Source organism: Temnothorax longispinosus, chromosome 7 (genome assembly GCF_030848805.1).
Source record: "Temnothorax longispinosus isolate EJ_2023e chromosome 7, Tlon_JGU_v1, whole genome shotgun sequence".
Classification (NCBI taxonomy): Eukaryota; Metazoa; Arthropoda; class Insecta; order Hymenoptera; family Formicidae; genus Temnothorax; species Temnothorax longispinosus.
In genome coordinates, this window is record NC_092364.1 from 876,944 (window position 1) to 893,523 (window position 16,580).

The 16,580-nt window shown below is 38.3% G+C and overlaps 2 protein-coding genes across 2 annotated transcripts in view; one reads left to right on the top strand and one right to left on the bottom strand.

Moving 5' to 3' along the window:
* LOC139815943 (uncharacterized protein C1orf50 homolog) overlaps positions 1 to 16,580 on the top strand; it is a 37,193-nt gene that overhangs the window by 19,354 nt on the left and 1,259 nt on the right. The window lies entirely within an intron of this gene.
* Positions 15,035 to 16,499, bottom strand: LOC139815942 (small ribosomal subunit protein eS7-like). The gene is made up of 5 exons (XM_071783226.1): positions 16,389 to 16,499; positions 15,852 to 16,022; positions 15,582 to 15,763; positions 15,238 to 15,388; positions 15,035 to 15,141 (listed from the first exon to the last, which is right to left on the bottom strand). Exons 2-5 carry the CDS (start codon positions 16,020 to 16,022, stop codon positions 15,064 to 15,066), a joined length of 582 nt encoding a protein of 193 aa, XP_071639327.1. The 5' UTR covers positions 16,389 to 16,499; the 3' UTR covers positions 15,035 to 15,063.

Below are 16,580 nucleotides of genomic sequence, written 5' to 3' on the forward strand. Positions count from 1 at the left end.
ATTTTGGGGGTTCGATATAAATTGGTTCGATTAATGATTTTTCAATTGATTTCGGGGATGACATCTGCTCTGAATATCAATCTTTCCGCCCACTTCCCTGGATTTTGGTTGTGAAATTTGGCGCGGGTCGCTTTTGAGATCTGTTTTTGAGCGCTGCTGTTTGCTCTCTGTTAATCATTAATCGTTCGAGAATATGTAGGTCGGGTGTTTGACGGTGCGCTAACTCGTCGATCCGAAATAACTTGCGAATTTCGATCGAGAGCTTTTGATTGTTCTAAGCCAGGTTGAACTCTGGAAGAGATCGCGTTTTTTTTTTTCCCGATGCGATCCAAATCCGTGCAGAACTGTTTTGGCTGCACGATGTTAATTTACGTCGTGATTTCCGATTTTGCGATTTGGCGCTTTTGATCTGCTCTGAAGCCTTAATTTGCATGCCGTCGATTGACATGCGCGTTTGATCGATAAGTCTCCTGTTTGAGAGAAACCGTGAAATGATCAAAATACTCTTGCAGAAATGTTTTTTTCATCTAAATAATTGCTAGGCAAGTATATCAAATAATCATCGATAAGTCGTAAAACGTGAACTTGGAATCACGTTGTTATCTCTTTGGTGATGTTGCAGCGCGTAAAGAACGTATAGGGAAGTGTAACGAGAAACGTTTTCCTCGCGGTACGATCCGCGGTATGCCTCCTGTAAATCGTATACATATACGAAAGAAAAAAAAGGTCGCGCGTCCTGCTGCGGCCGTTTGGTAATACTCTGCGAAATTATAATCCTGAGGGTGTGAGACTTGCACTTGTGGCGGCGTATAGACCGAAGGGTTGCCGGGTTAAGGTCGGAGGAACGATTCCATCCATGCCGTGAGCCTTTTGCGAGGAGAGACGTTTTGTCCTTTCCAATCCAATTTTGGTGCGAGACCGAGTCCAGACTCTCGCAAATTTTTCGCGCTGCGAAACAACGCGGAATACTGTTAATACGTTTGATACGTGCGCGTGCGTGTTATGCGTGTGTATGAATGTTTTTTGTTCTCTTTCGAAGTAACTGCGTGATCCTGAAGTGCGTCGCGTGATGCACGCGCTGTATGACTTTTTCCGTAAATTTCCAATGATTTCGGAGAATTTTCGTCGATAGAGTGTTACTATCATTAGTATTAGTATCGTTGGCTGTGAGGGTAAGAGTAACGTCGGCGTTTTTTTTTTTTTTTTTGAAGTAATAATAATAGTGATAGTAAATGTGTGACGTTTTTGAACAGGTGATTTTGCTGTTTTTGACGATGCTCCAAGTGTTGCGTTGAAAGTGTTCGATTTCGTTGGGAAGCTTTTGCTCTTCGGTCCGGCGAGAACGACAGGTGCAGCTTCCGCCAGTCAGGAGATTTCTGAGGTTCCGAAAGTTTCACGTTTGGTGATCGAGTGATCGACGATTGAAGCCGTCTGGCGGGGGTGGAGTAGACTTTAGTAGAGAACGGAAGGTGGTTTGGTCCAACGAAAAAACATTGCTGCCTTTGGTCTTGAGGTTGATGCCGGAAAGTACGTACGATACTAGAATTCGCGGAGTTGTTTTGTGTACGCCTCGAGGAAGTCTCGTTCGAAGGCGCTCTCGAGTGTTGTGCAAGTCAAATAATTAAAATATCCTCAGGCTCGCCGGGTAGACACGTGAAAGCCTGTTTTCCCCTCTTGTATGCGAAAATGTATAAATGCGATAACTTCAACCAATGATGCGCGATAATTGCGAGAAATCCAACAAATCCCGTAGATGCAATAAATATAATAGACTGCCTGGTGGATGATTGAAGAATCGTTGCGACCGTCGCTCTTGATCCCCGACGATCTCCCACGATCATCGGGGAGAACGAGATCGCGCCGGATACATTCCTTATCCGTTTCGGTACCCGTTTCGGCTCCTCGCCGGATAGCTGGCTTCCGCCTGACGTCGGATTCCGGCTGCACCCGCCGATTTTGATCCTCCCGCGCCGTCCCGTCGACTGGTTGATGCCATGATTGATGCCCTGATTGCCCTTGATTGCTGCTGCCTCGTTTTCCCGGGCCGTCCGAGTGGTGAGACCTGGAAGGGTGTGAGCGTTAGCTACGAAAAAAAAAATAACACACAAGGGCCGGTTGTTCACGTTTTTCCGTTGAAACTCTAATCTAACCGATATCTACCAAATGCTCTTTAGTGACGCTAAAATAAAGTAATCCCTTTGAGATTTCGAATAGTTATTAGTGGTGCGAAAAGTGTGCGTGCGGTCGTCGCCAAGCGTCGTTATTTTGAACTGCCACGAATACGGATGCCGAAGGGCGCTTTCACTGTTCTTCACTGTTTTGCGCCACTTTGTTTTTTGTCAGAATTCGCGAATGCCTCGTACGTTTATTGTTTCCCGACGAGCTTCCAGCACGGGTGAGGAATTTCGATCAATTTCGTTCAGTACAGGCGTATTCTTCATATGAGGTTGCAATGACGGTGAATGATGCGATGATATTTTAGACTAGCATCCGTTTCTTTTTGTCTTGTCAGGAGATTTGCATTTTGATCAGAAGATACCTCGCGACGCTTAACTTCATGGTGAATTTATATTGTGCTCGGAAAATTTAGCTGTGCTGAAGAAAAAGGCATTGATGTAGAAAATTTACGACCATGCGGCTGTGATATGATGTTGAAAAGTCTAGTTTTTTTCCCTTGAAATTTGAAATCAGATTGAGAATCAACGTTTGACGGATATTTGGCAAATATCATTTTTGATAACTTCACATTCAGTTTTTCGGTCATAATGTTTAATCTTAATTTCTTCATGGACAGTTGTTGGTAAATTAGTTTTGTAGATCTTTAATGTGCTAAATTTTATCTCTATTTTTGATTAATTGTCACTGACAGACATAACGACGATTAAGTTATCCGAGAGAAAAGCTGTTTTTCTAGTTTTAAATACGTTCGCCTTTATAAATACTTTAAACGTATAAAACTTTAAATTCTATATCGAGATTCAGGATAACTTTTCCAGATTTTGTCATTTGAATTGCTGCATTGCTCGTGCTTTTGCGTTTACGAAATGAGCCTAGGACGTCTGTCTGCCGTAAATTCGTGTGTATACTTGATTTCTTAGAGCAGTTCGATCATTTGCCCAATAGATACGATTATCTCAAAGAACGATATTGTGCAAGCATCTTCATCTTTGAATGTTGAACGCAGTTTAACATCTACTTCGATTTTCACAGACATAAATGTGACATAAATGTTTTCAAATGAATCTTATTTTTATTCTCGGCTAACGTAAGAGATTTCTTTCGATCGACTTTTTGTTTGTGATACTTGTCTGACCTTTTCTAAAAGAATTCGTATCGCGTAGATAGCCAAGAAACGGCGTATTTAAGGGTCACGACATATCCGCGGTGTTATCGATGAGTCCGAGAGATATCCCCGAGAAGATCGACGAATTTCTTTGAAATGTTCTTATCAGCTACACTTTTATTACTCTTCTTACATTGGAACGATTATCGTGGAAGAATTTTGACTTGACATTTCTTTGCGAAGATTTGGAAGTTGCCGGAGAATATCTTACGATAACATAATCACAAATAAATCAATAAATCGCGTCGATGAATCGAGATTGAAGTGGTTTTGAGGAATGATTTCGGAAAATTCTCCAAGTGCCAGAGATTCGCGTTTCTTCTATCTTTCCTTTTTCCAGAAACAGTACAATGATGTTGGTAAAGCACAAGCTGTTAATTTTTTTTGTAATTGTACATATATTTTGCAAGAAATTTTTCGGACGCTCGTGCCGTGCGGCTCCCGTGTAGAAATCTCAAAGTTTTTTCGTGGCACTTATACCGCTTACCACGATCCAACAAATATATATGATAATACGCACTATTGCGAGCAGCTGGTAGTAGCCTGCAGTCTTGAATGTAAAACGCGCGGCTTTCGCTAGCCGATCCGGTCGACAATATGTCAATTATACTCGCGCTTCTCGGAGGGAGAACGGAGGGTGGAGGAGGGAAGGACACGAGCGTGGAAAGTGTAGCTGAGAGGAACAGAGCAGAAGCGAGAATCAAAAAGACCTCGATGGTTTCCCTGTGTGTATATGTACAACCGGAACAACCGGCCCCGGAAAGACCGGAGAGCACAAAAAGAGGGCGAAGCGTGAATCGTGGAAAAGAAGCGTGGCCGCAAGAGAGGAAGACAAAGAAGTCGTGCTGTTGTACTGCTGATGCAAGATGCTGGACCGTGGGACTTGTAGGCATTATGAGTTAGTTAGCCCCTTTAGAGGTTTTCTCTCTCTCTTCCCTGGGAACGCGCGTAAATCACGAAACGCGAGGGGGGCACGGGAGCTCGAGGTGACGAAAAATACCTTTGTACAGATGTACGAAGGGCCGGGTACGTGAGGCGTATGAGGGACTCTCAAAGCGGAACTCTTTTTTTCTCTTTATTTTGTGGCTCGTTAGATTCTTGAAGGCCGCGCGACAATGCCAAAGCCGTGGCTCTTTGTTACGCGAGTCCGGCCTGCTTCGCGTTTTGATGCCCGGAATCTTTTCTTTCGCTAACGATCGCGGCGCGGTGTTTTTGGTGTTCGTCGGTGTTTGGCGTTTGTTCAGATCGTTAGAGTGGTCTTGACGGGTGGTTTTGACGACTGATCTTTGTCGATCTGTTTCGCAGGAAATTATTTTGAGCATTGGATTATGGCTCGATACGTTATACAACCGCGACGCGGTTGATTTCACGGATTATTCGGGTTCGCGTGAAACTGGTGATGAAGCAATAATCGAGCGTTCCATTTATTGGAACGTCTCATTTAAAAATGTCTCCTTGATAGATGACGATTTCTAAAATTCTAACACGTCTTTCTCATAACTTGCAGTCGAGATTTTGCAATTTTGCAAATTGATGAAAATCCGGCATGATCAACGGTTAGTCTCGCGAGATTATTTCTTCGACATTCGTTGTAAGATATTAACTAAATTGTCAATTTTTATACCTGTATCTTCTTTCGGAAACAAAACAGATTCGCCTGGTCGCGTTTGATGATTTTTGGAAAAATATTTAATAAATCCAAAGATATTTTGTACTCGTCTGAAGCAGTCTAAATTATTTTTGAACCATTAACATACCGTAATATTTAGATTCAGGAATTTTGATTTGGATATTGTTGAAACAATTTTTGTAAAACGGAGGAAATCTTTTTTTTGTACCACATTAAAAGCAACATCCAATCCCTGTTTGTTTCTATTGCGATAGCTATTGCTATGATTTCTTGATATTTTGAAAAATGCTTTCTCACAAACGTGTGATTTTAAATGCAACCTTCACTTTAACTCGAAAATATTCTTCAGTCTTTGTCTTCTTGTAGTTTCCTTCATTCTTTGAATAAATCAAATCAGTTTCAAGATACTGCCACATTCGAAAAGTCGAAAGAGATCTTTCGTTTTAGCGTGTTTATTAAAGCCAATAAATTTCTTCCGTTTTCTTTTTTTGTTGAAACAATAGGAATTATTTTTGAAACGGTATAGTGTCGATCAATTTTTGAAAACCCGAAGAGTCGTTAATGAGCCCAAATGTAATCGCCATTATTTCACTTATTGAGTTGCCATCATTATTCTATTGCAAGTCCATATTTCAAATATGTTATTTTATTACGCGATCTTAATCTTACTCAACAGAGTATTAATGTAAAGTAATAGAGTACACAATAAGAACTTGGCAGGGCACAGCTTGTATCAAAGAATATACTGATTCGATGATGATCAAATAATGATTGAATGATTTATTCAATAACGGGATCTATAAAAATGTTTTAATTCTATTTGAAGAAACCAATTTTATATGCGCGTTTTTCCCATAATATAACCAATTTCAGAAAAGTATCGTAACACGAAAACAGAGTAAATTTTTTTTTATCATTACGTACAGACGAATCTATACTTTTGTCATGTATTCTCATCTGTTGTAAGTAAATCCAGTTAGATAAATCCGGTTAGATTAATCCGGTTAGATAGATACGAGGATCAAATAGTTAAATCGGAAGTGGTACTATATGTCGCAATATATGCGCGTGACTGATATTTCCAGTGATATATAAACTCCTTTGGTTATATGGAAACACATTTAAAAGATCAATTCTTGCGTGTCGATGTATTCGGTGACCGAATCAATGCAGGGTTTATATCGGTTACGGTGTACGAGTGTGTGCTGATACGATCGACATGCTCTTTGCTTTCGGCGTAAGTATATGGGGAACAGTTAAACCGATTCCCTTCACCCTGATCGAATATGCGAACAGGTGAAACGACTGCCCGTACAGCATAAATTCCTTCGCGATATCTCGATAACATTAAATGCTTTTATTTATTTCAGTTGCAAAATAATTTTTAACATTGCCAATATTGTCACATCAGTAGTTCTCAATTTGGTTGCAAAGCTTATATAACTTTAGTGTAAGAACAATTGTATTGATTTTATTGTTATAAAATTTCTCTTCTCTTTTTTCTTTTAAATATCTTTTTCTATTAAATGGCTGATTTGGATGTTTTATCTGGAATAGAGAATAATTCTTTTTTGGAATGTCATAAATATAACTTTTTTTTGCTTTCTTTTTTTTATAATGCTGCTAGAACAGGATCTGTTGAAACTTATATAACAATATATATATATTTTTTTTGCTGAATTGATAATCTGTCGTTTCGGAACAGCCTCTGGATTTATCTCATATATGAATTTAAATAACTATATAATCCTTTATTTGTCAAATAACTTAAATTTGAATGTACACTATTAAGTTTAAATGTCAAACATCTATTTTTCATCATTTTTATTACAAAAACTTTTCTTCGGTCAGTCTTACTGTTTGTAATAAAAAAAATTGTACGGATATCAGTTTTATTATTAACTGCATTTTTTTTTAGAAAACGTATAAAAAAGTATTGCTGCTTTAATCGTAAAAGGTCAGGTCAGAATATTCGCCAAATGCAGTAATAAAGTAAACCATAAATTTTTATAGCGGGAAAAAAATTTCAGTCCCGATGATTTTTGCATGATATATTAAAAACCCGAGTATTTAAATGCCTGATATATATATATATATTTCGATAATCGGATGCACATCTGTTTTGTGGCTTAAATAAAGATGTAGTTGTATTTGTTCTTTTTCTGGCGTACAAATGAAATATCAGTCCGAGGTTACATGATCTTTTTTTTATTAGATTACGCTAAAGAATATTCTGTTTTACTTGGTATCATCAAAGAAACCTTATTACAAATACTTTGTCCGGTTTTACATCTTAATCATTCTTTCAAAATGCAGCAGCAAATTTGAAGTTTTTAATATGATTACTGCTTAAGGTTTTTGTTGGTCCACTATTTTAACCTTTACTTGTCCAGATAATATGATTTTGTGGCTCGTGAAAAAGTCCTGTTTTCTATCACGTTTCAAACGTCTTTCTGAATTTGTTTTATTTTGCAACAAAACCTGCTCATATTTTGAATCGTGCTTGTTTCGAAATTGGAATTGTGCAATGTGTAATCAAATTTATTTTAACATACAATATCGATTATCTGCATATTGCCTAAAGTGATTATGCCGATTATTATCGATAACAGCAGAAAAGACAAGATATGTAATCATGTAAATAACAATTATCCAACAAATATATCATTCTATACTGCTATCGGTGAGATTTGAAGTGAATTTCTGTCAAGTTACTGTTAATAAAAAATACTATCGATTAATTAGTCGATTAATTAATTCCCGGAATACCGAGATAAGCGACCGAGAGTAACGTTGGTCGTAAAATTATTCTGTAAAAACAGATTTCGTGATTGTTAAATAATTCCTGTATTTCATCTATTTTATCAAACTGATATACATTGTTCCTCTAATCGTCCACGCAAATTATCTTTGGTCGTATATTTATACATTCTTGTCTATAAATTGCATGGCATTCTATTTTATTAACGTTACCACTGCATTGATCCATTACAAACTTTTTAGTAGCAACAAATTTAAATAGAATAACTTCAAATCTTAACAATTAAACTTCATATTAACCGTAAAACTGTTGCGAGTGTGACAATCTCATAGGAAAAGCGTTTGTTTTCAAATTTGCAATGAGCATACGACAAATGTTCTCAGCTTGAGATTGAACGGCAATTTTACCGGCTTAACGGGACAATGAGTTGATAGAATGGAAAAAAAAGTTTCTACGTGGATTATCTCGGACATTCGATATTGTTCGATGTCATTTTTGATCGTATCATATTCGGAACTAAGGATAAAGGAGATTTCACCTGCTTGAATCTGCACATTTTTTATTGAAACTTAACCCCCTATATTATGTTACGAAGTTACACGATAAAAATTTCGATAAACGACACCTTTCCATTTTATGTGAAGGTTCTCACGTTGTCTCCGTGTTACTTTGCGCAACAAACGATGTATCGACAATTTCTGACGTGCGGGACGTAATGCTTGACAGGATACAGAAGTGTCTACGCATGCAGATTTTTTGCGGGTTTATTAAGCAGCTGGTGGAAACTAAATAGAGTAGATCACACAGATTGAGTCGAGTCGGTACAGAAACAGCAGCTTGAAACTGAGAGTTTAATGCGCACGCACACGATGTGTTAAATTAATCGCATGCATTTCGTTAATTTACATACAAAACTAATTACACTGATGGATCTGTACATTTAACTGTTGATCTACGATCGACTACGAATGACTGCACGCCTACGAGCGCACTTTGGCCGCTCGTAAACGTGCACTATTAACAGCAAATGAAAACGTTCTGAAAATCTACAGATACAGGTGAGAGATAAGCTGAGAGAGTGTGTGATATCACTACTCGCAATCTCGAAACGAAGATTATCCAAATGACTTTAGTATCTCGGCGAGTCGCAAATCTCGGACGATACTGGAAAATTTGGATCAATCTGCCGCGTTGCCAAAATTAATTATCCGTAGAATTAATTAATTATCCGTATGAAGATTTCACGAAACGTTTTCTTGCAAGGAGTCATTCCGGTTATGTCGGTAATAATAATAATAATAATAATAATAATAATAATTTTTAACGGACGCGTGTGTGAGTAGTGATAACGCCGTTAACAGGAGAAGCAGTTTGAGGAGAGCGCCTATATTTTTAGACGAGTACAAATTTCGAAGGATCAATATTACACACAGAGCAATTTGTGATCAGACGTGAGAAAGATGAGACAAAAGCAGACAGAACTTTCGAACACAGCGGCGAAAAGGGGGATTAGACGAGCAAATTTCAAGTCACATTTTGGGGAGGGATATTAGTGCCTGGATAGAGTAGGTCCGAATGATCAATACGCGCGTAACTCGGTAATTTCGATCGTAGATTCACGCTATTCTGTCTCGCGAATTATCTCAAGACACGTCCGTCGCGATTAAATTTCACGTTAAGTCTCTCTTGGCACGTCGTGGGCGGTTAATTTTTCTCGTTTTCAGCAATTTGGCCGTTTTCTACCTGCCCGAAAATTTTCACAAAGTACTATCCGATAAAATCAGAACACCGTGAAAATAAAAAGAAAGGAATCCGCATATCTGTTCGTGACATCGCGCGTGAATCTAAACGCGCAATTAATCGCGCGGTTGGTTGAACGAACTGTGTGTCATGATTTTTGGAATTTAGCTCGAAATCAATTCAATTCGAATCTCTCGATATAAATTTCTCGAAGCGCGCTCGCTATAGCGAATCGCCTCTGGTGTTCTCATTTCCACGATGAATCGTACTGTATAATCGACTATCTCATTCGCGAAAAACTAAGCGAGTCGAGAAATTTGAACTTTCAGAATCTCATTTTGACAACGTTCGTCGGCTTCAAAAATACGTGGCAATAAATTAGATTTTCTATAATAATCGCCTGTAAATGTACTTCTTTCAGAGCGAACGTTAATAGATGCAAACGTAATTTGGTTTTTGGTATAAAGTATGTAACTCGCTTAAATTTCCGCGTGCGATAGTCGATCGCTATTTGCGGAGAAGCGTAAAATTTCCGAGGCTTCACGAGGCAGAACGTCGAAGATCCGCGGGGCCGAAAACCAGATTATAGACGACTTTTAGCGTAGTCTATCGAAGCACCAAGATCACGTGCTAGCCAGGACAAAAACCCGAAACTATACTCACCATCGTGGGTGGTAGACGCTCCGATCGGATCTGCGACAGAAAAATGATGGCGATCGCCGATTAGATGACGGCAGCCTACTTCCTCTCGTCTCCTCTCTTCTTCGCTCCACCGGATCCTCCTCGACCGTGACCGGGACGGTCGAACGGTCGAAGAAGCCGAGACCTCCTCTCCTCAACGTTGACCGTGACGCTCTGAGGTCATTGCAGGCCGAGCGGGCCCTTATATACTCGCTAGGCCCTTCGTTGCACGTGGTGGTTGATGGGGGCCCTTCAGGGGAGGCCCCCTGGGAAAACGGTTCGGCGCAACGTTCCTTTTCAGACATCCTTCCGCTCCCCTTCTCTGTCATCTTTTCCCCCTATCGCCGAGGGAGAAAAGAGATCACGAGACGAGACGGGAAGATCCTTGCTTCCGAACACGTTTGCTCCTTACCTGTTTCTGCACGTTAACGTACGCGACGGTTTCCTCTCCCGATACTCTCCACCGAGGGGTGCTGGTCACCCCCTGAAAATCCTAAAGGGGGGCGAACGGCCCAGGTGCCAGGCAGAAAGATAAACCGAGAGCTCTCGGAAATTTCTGCCAAATGGGATTTCTTCGCGACTGTAAATTCGAAATACTGTGCACGTGAAAAGTATTTCCAGATGGAGTTGTCCAGGAGTGAGATTTATTTGGTTCACTTATCTTGTCAAAACTAAGATTCAGGAAGAGCACAAAGAGAATTTCCTAGCGGAACGGCATCAGAATCTCCAATCTTTAAATCATTTATATATATGAAAGAGTAAAGAATTAATATTTGAAGTAATACAAAAGAAAGAATATTCTTTGCAATTAAATAACGAGGCACTTATAATATTAAATCTATATTTATATTTATTCATATAGTATTGATCGAGAAATTTTAAATTTCCCAGTTAAATGCTTCAGATGTTCTCACATTTTTATTCTATTAGCTCGATTTGCAGATCCTAAATAATTGCCATCGATATTACACATATTGAGCGAAATATAAATATTCTATTTAATTTTCTATTTAAAATGACGCAGCTTCGGTGCGACTGTTATTTAACCGTTACGCGCATCCCCTTTGCAATGACGCAAGAGTTACCGGTTTAGCATTCGTGTGTCACGGCAGCTAAATCGATCTCCTCTTTTACATATCTCAACGATTTCTTTAACCCTTTAATAATAGTCGCGGATCCAGTTATGTGAGTCTCATCCGTTGACCGTTTCTCGTAGAACCGTTTCCTTTCTGTCGCCCTTCTAGAACTTTTCACCAACGGTACACGCACGTACGTACGTGACTTGTACAATGCATACAAAAAAAGGGAAAAATCTCTTTGAGATGGCAGCTTGTGAGATAATTTTATTATACTTTCTCACACACAAATGTTATTAAAACTTTCTGACCAGACAGATGTGTCTATAAATGGGTGATAAGAAAGTAAAGAAATGTGCGTTGCCAGATATAATTCGTCTGTTTGCCAAATAAACCTTTTTTATCATATATATTTATTCTTAATTCTATTTAGTAGATTTTTAATCAATTACGTCGCTTTCATCAGCATTTATTGTACATATCTAATTCATTTATTTTCTCCATTAAATTAATCTTCGGTTTTATTCGGTATATAATTCCTTAATGCGTTGTGCCATCATATATGCTAGAGTTTCAGTTTTATATATAATCATGTACAATATATAAAATATTACAAGCTGTGCGTTGATTCGAAGCGACTCACCCTGTCGCTCAAGGTGCTGATTTTTGAGAACATCGACACGCGCCACCCGCAGCACACGATATGCCCCTGATGGGAATTGATTCGTCGACGATTCATGCAAGATCGACGTGAATCATTCGGCAAGAACAGTTAAATGAATTCTCGTCGACGCGCGGCGTTAACTATGCGGGTACCAACTAGCCACTGGGGGAGATTACCGGGGTAGATAATTGGTTAATGACTCCCGCTATTCTCATCTTTTTCAGCATGTTCGCCATACTAGTATAAGCACGGCGATCAATTTCTTTTTGCTGGGTTATCCCAAGAATTTCGTCTATCGCCACGAAAGTCTTAACTAAATAAAATCCACCGGTATTAGATGTACATTTGAAAGTAGTCGATGAAATCTTTAAACACAGCTGATCTTGAAATAAACAACATTACAGAAAAAAATACTGTTTTACAAAGATATTTATTCTGTCACAAAGTAATTTCTACTTATGGTATTAATTTATAATCGAGGATTGTGCTTTGAAAGAAAATATTGGTAATAAAGATAAAGCAAAAAATCAAATGTAAAGATTTAAAATTTTACAATCTTTAGAAGATAGAATCTTTTTTTTCCGTTCCCTACTTTAAGCACTACGTTTATTTCGTATTCATATTTCTTCGTTTCTTCCTTTCCTTGGTCCGATCTGCAATATTTAAAGAGCTGTAGCAAACATCTGCAGTGCTCGAAGGGACGAAAGGTATTACACACACAAGCGTATTCCGCTTATTAGCTGACATTCTTGTCGTTTTCAATTTAATACGAAAATATATTTAAGGCGAAAGTTGAGTTGAGTTTAAAAGGTCTTAACAACTGCTTTAAAATTTCTTTCCGGGATTACGATTCTCGCGATTTCAAATTAAATGACTCTTTTTAGTTATTATATCGTTTCTTCTTTTTTTTCTTCCTTTAATGTAATTCGATTTCTATACTCTTCACGATGCACGATTAGTGTAATACCCGCAATTACTCGTTATTTCCGATAAGGCAGATGGCCGGAAATACGGTCCAGTTTCTCGATGCGGCACGGGTAGTTATTTATGCAACACTTAGCGCGCGAGGGGTGGCCGTTGAATCTGGGGTGGGAAACGGTGTTTCGGCATTTTTGCATCCCCTGCATTCTCACGCGAGTACGCCGGTACGAATAAAAGGCTACCTGTGCAAGAGTATCATTTTTCAGACAGGTACGCAGACGTGTGTATGACTCGTTCATTTTCATTGACTTGATTGTGACACTTTTAATGAGCGAGGCACGATGTATAACGACTTAAATATAATATTGTTTCTTTTCTTTTTAAATTAAATTGTAAATTTACGTATTTGCTGCGCAGATATACTCAATAATTTATCGCTATTATCTAAGGAATAAAAAATTCCGAATAAAATAGATGGCACAGTTACTGTTGAATTAGTGAAAAAAAAATGTATTACTGTAAATTATTAATTTAAGCACCAAATTTTATTTTAATCCCGTTGTTTCGAAGTCTCCTTCAACTAAGCATGGACCTATAAATGTCGATCAATTGAAATTTGACTACTAAATTAAATTTTATTCTCCTGCGTATGTTCAAAATAAAATTAAAACGTGATTGTATTGATTTAAATAAAATAGCGATATAGCTAGTCAATTAATGAATCTTTGCGTCTTCCTATAAAAATATCTTTTTATACATTCTAAATTATTATACTTTTATAAATTATTTTTTTATAAATTCGCAAATGTTTATTTTATTCGGATCGATTAGCAGCCTCTTCTTGGTTTCTCCGTGCCAACGCAAAAAGCTTAAAGATCCGCGAGTTTTTTGAGAATTCGTGGCTTATTTCGCTTGTCGTACAGTGAATTTGAAGGGAGAGCACGCTATTTCTTGAACCCTTCGACCTCGCGACCCTCTGGGCTTTCCTGACCCTGATCCAGAACTACGGGTGCTATTGCACAGTCGCTTGCTTTCGTACATTTCTATACTCACATCTGCCTTATGTTCTCACGCTATTTTCCTTCCAGCTTAGAGTCTCCGAGTAACGGCGATGAGTTTTGTTATCGAGATACAAGGGGTTAAACCAGTGTCCAGGAAATAAAAACATCGATTTCTTTTATCGCGTTAAAAAAAGTTTGAATTTTCAGGAATGCTTCTCGATCGATTAATCGGATTTTGATATTTCAAATATTAAGTTAAAAGAAAATTACTTTGAATTATTTTTCGAAGACATGTTCAAGCTTGTATTCTATATATTTCTTTAATTATCAATTTTTTAATTTTTTGGGCTGTCTCTTTTTCATGACAGTCCAGTAATTTTTGCATTATATTTTGACAGGATCCGAAAATTCAGTTTAAAGCGAAAGAGATTCGGTTAATCTATTTTTACATGTACGTGGCGATGAAAAATTTAATCTTTTGGAAGAAATAAATAAGAAAATATTATAAATAATATTAAGCATAATTATAGATCCAAAAATGATCTTTGCTTGTAGAGAAAAGGTATTCTCCCTGCAATCGCTAATAATAAAGACCCAGTTTTTCCCTTTAAGATTTTTAATTTGATTGTTTTTTTTTCGACATGTTAAAAGCATATAGATGAACAGAAAAATATGAATTCGTAGGTGTTAAAATAATTAGATGATAAAAAGAACCGGCTTGAACGAAGTATAGTCCTTTCGCATATTTGTATCGTTTTGTTTGATGGTATAATAATATAATATATGGTATAATGGTATAAAATAATAAAAACATAATAATATACAGGATTCTCTCATAGATTAACCTTTAAAAGACGGGTAAGTTTTTTCATAACTTTTTACAATTTTTATTTATAAAATTTATCATTTTATTACAAAATAAGCGATCCCCGTAAAGCATAAAAATAGGCTTCCCATCCTCTACAGGTTAATAAATAAATTGTAACTTCCATAAATTGCCGAGGATTATATTTACTATAAATATTTATATTAAAATATTTAATGAATATATAATTAAAAATGAAAGATCTAAAAAGACCGTTTTTACTTCGATGTTTCTTCTAAGCAAAAACAAATTTTTCGGTAGATTTTCACGAATGATGAATAACCATGTTGAACGAGGGTTAAGAAAGTGAGAAATGATACAAAAATAAATATGATCGTTAACAAATAATACGTTGGTTCAAATGTTTTAATATTTAATAAATCATACATAGGATTCGGGAAATTCGAATGTTACATCCCGCCCAGTTAGTTGTTTGTACACCGAAGCAAAGGTATCGACCTGTCAAAAAATGAGGAAGATTAAAACAGATCATATAATAATAGGTCAGACAAGTGAAGTGCTATGCAGAGAAAATGGAAAACGTGATAAATGTACCTTGTGTTCGATATTCGTTTGTTCATTTTTGTCCAAATGAACTTTGGTTACATGCGAGCCGTCGAGTTTTACTCGAATTCGTTTGCCCACAATCTCGACAGGATAGACAATATCCTCCAGCAGGGCGTCGTATACCGCAGTCAATGTACGGCTAAAGTGAAAATGAATTATGTAGAATTACAATCAGAATTCAAAATAAACGTTAAGCAATATTGAATATTGGAATAACTTGGTATTCGCAAAGTATAAATAAAGTACTAATAATGCAATACGTATTGACATTAATCGTAATTAAATTACGCCTGTCTAATCAAGGAAAACGAGTATTATTTTCATTTTCTTACCTCCTAGGACGCTTCTGCTTATTCTTCGTGCGCGTCTTTCTCGTCGGCTTCGGTAAGATTTTACGTTCGCCGACGAACATCACATGCTTGCCAGAGAACTTCTTCTCCAATTCGCGTACTAATCTGGTCTGAATCTTTTGGAATGCCTTCAGTTTCGGCATCGGTACGTATATGATGATCGACTGTAAGGAACGCAAGCAGCTCAGCACAGTCCTTAGCGAGGATGTTAAACAAACAAATACACAGTTATAGCAAGGAATCAAAGTCTACCTTTTTATTGTTTGTTTCTAGTTCCTTCGCCTTAGTGATATAAAGTTCCCTCAAATGCGACTTCAGATCGCTGTTCATCTCCAGTTCCAGAAGAGCATTGGAGATGCCCGCCTCGAACTGGTCGGGCTCCGAGCCGCCGCTTTTAATTATCTTCGCGTTAGCCGTGAACATCTGAAAAAAAAAAAAAACAAGATTGAGGTTAGGACATTGTTTACGAGTGTCCGTGCGCGCACCATCCGCGCGAGATATTCGTCGGGCAACATCGTATAGCAATATTAACTCCAGCGTGGATTCTGTCAATACTCCGAAGACGATCCTCCGACGCGAGAACGATCGTCGGCGACGTCGAAGCGTGACGTTATGGTGAACGCGAGGATCGCGGGTCGAAATCCACCGTAATCACGCCGCGGACGCGCGATCTGGGATGGATATCAATCGTTTCGCCGGCCGCGGACTCTCCGGCGTCGCGCGACGCGTGATTTCATACATCGTCGTATATTGAAAGGCCGTAAAGTCAAACGCAATTAAAATGCCCACCTTGTCCACCTGACCGCGACATGAAAGAGAGGCTAGGATTAAGGGACAGCTAGTGCGCGTGCGCGACCATTCCGCTTCGGGGGCGGGGAACACCTGTCGCCTAAAGTCACTAGATATACATCTAGTGACTTTATGCCAGGCCGTACAGTAGCGCCACACATCCACTTTCAGGAATTGGAACTACGAGCCACA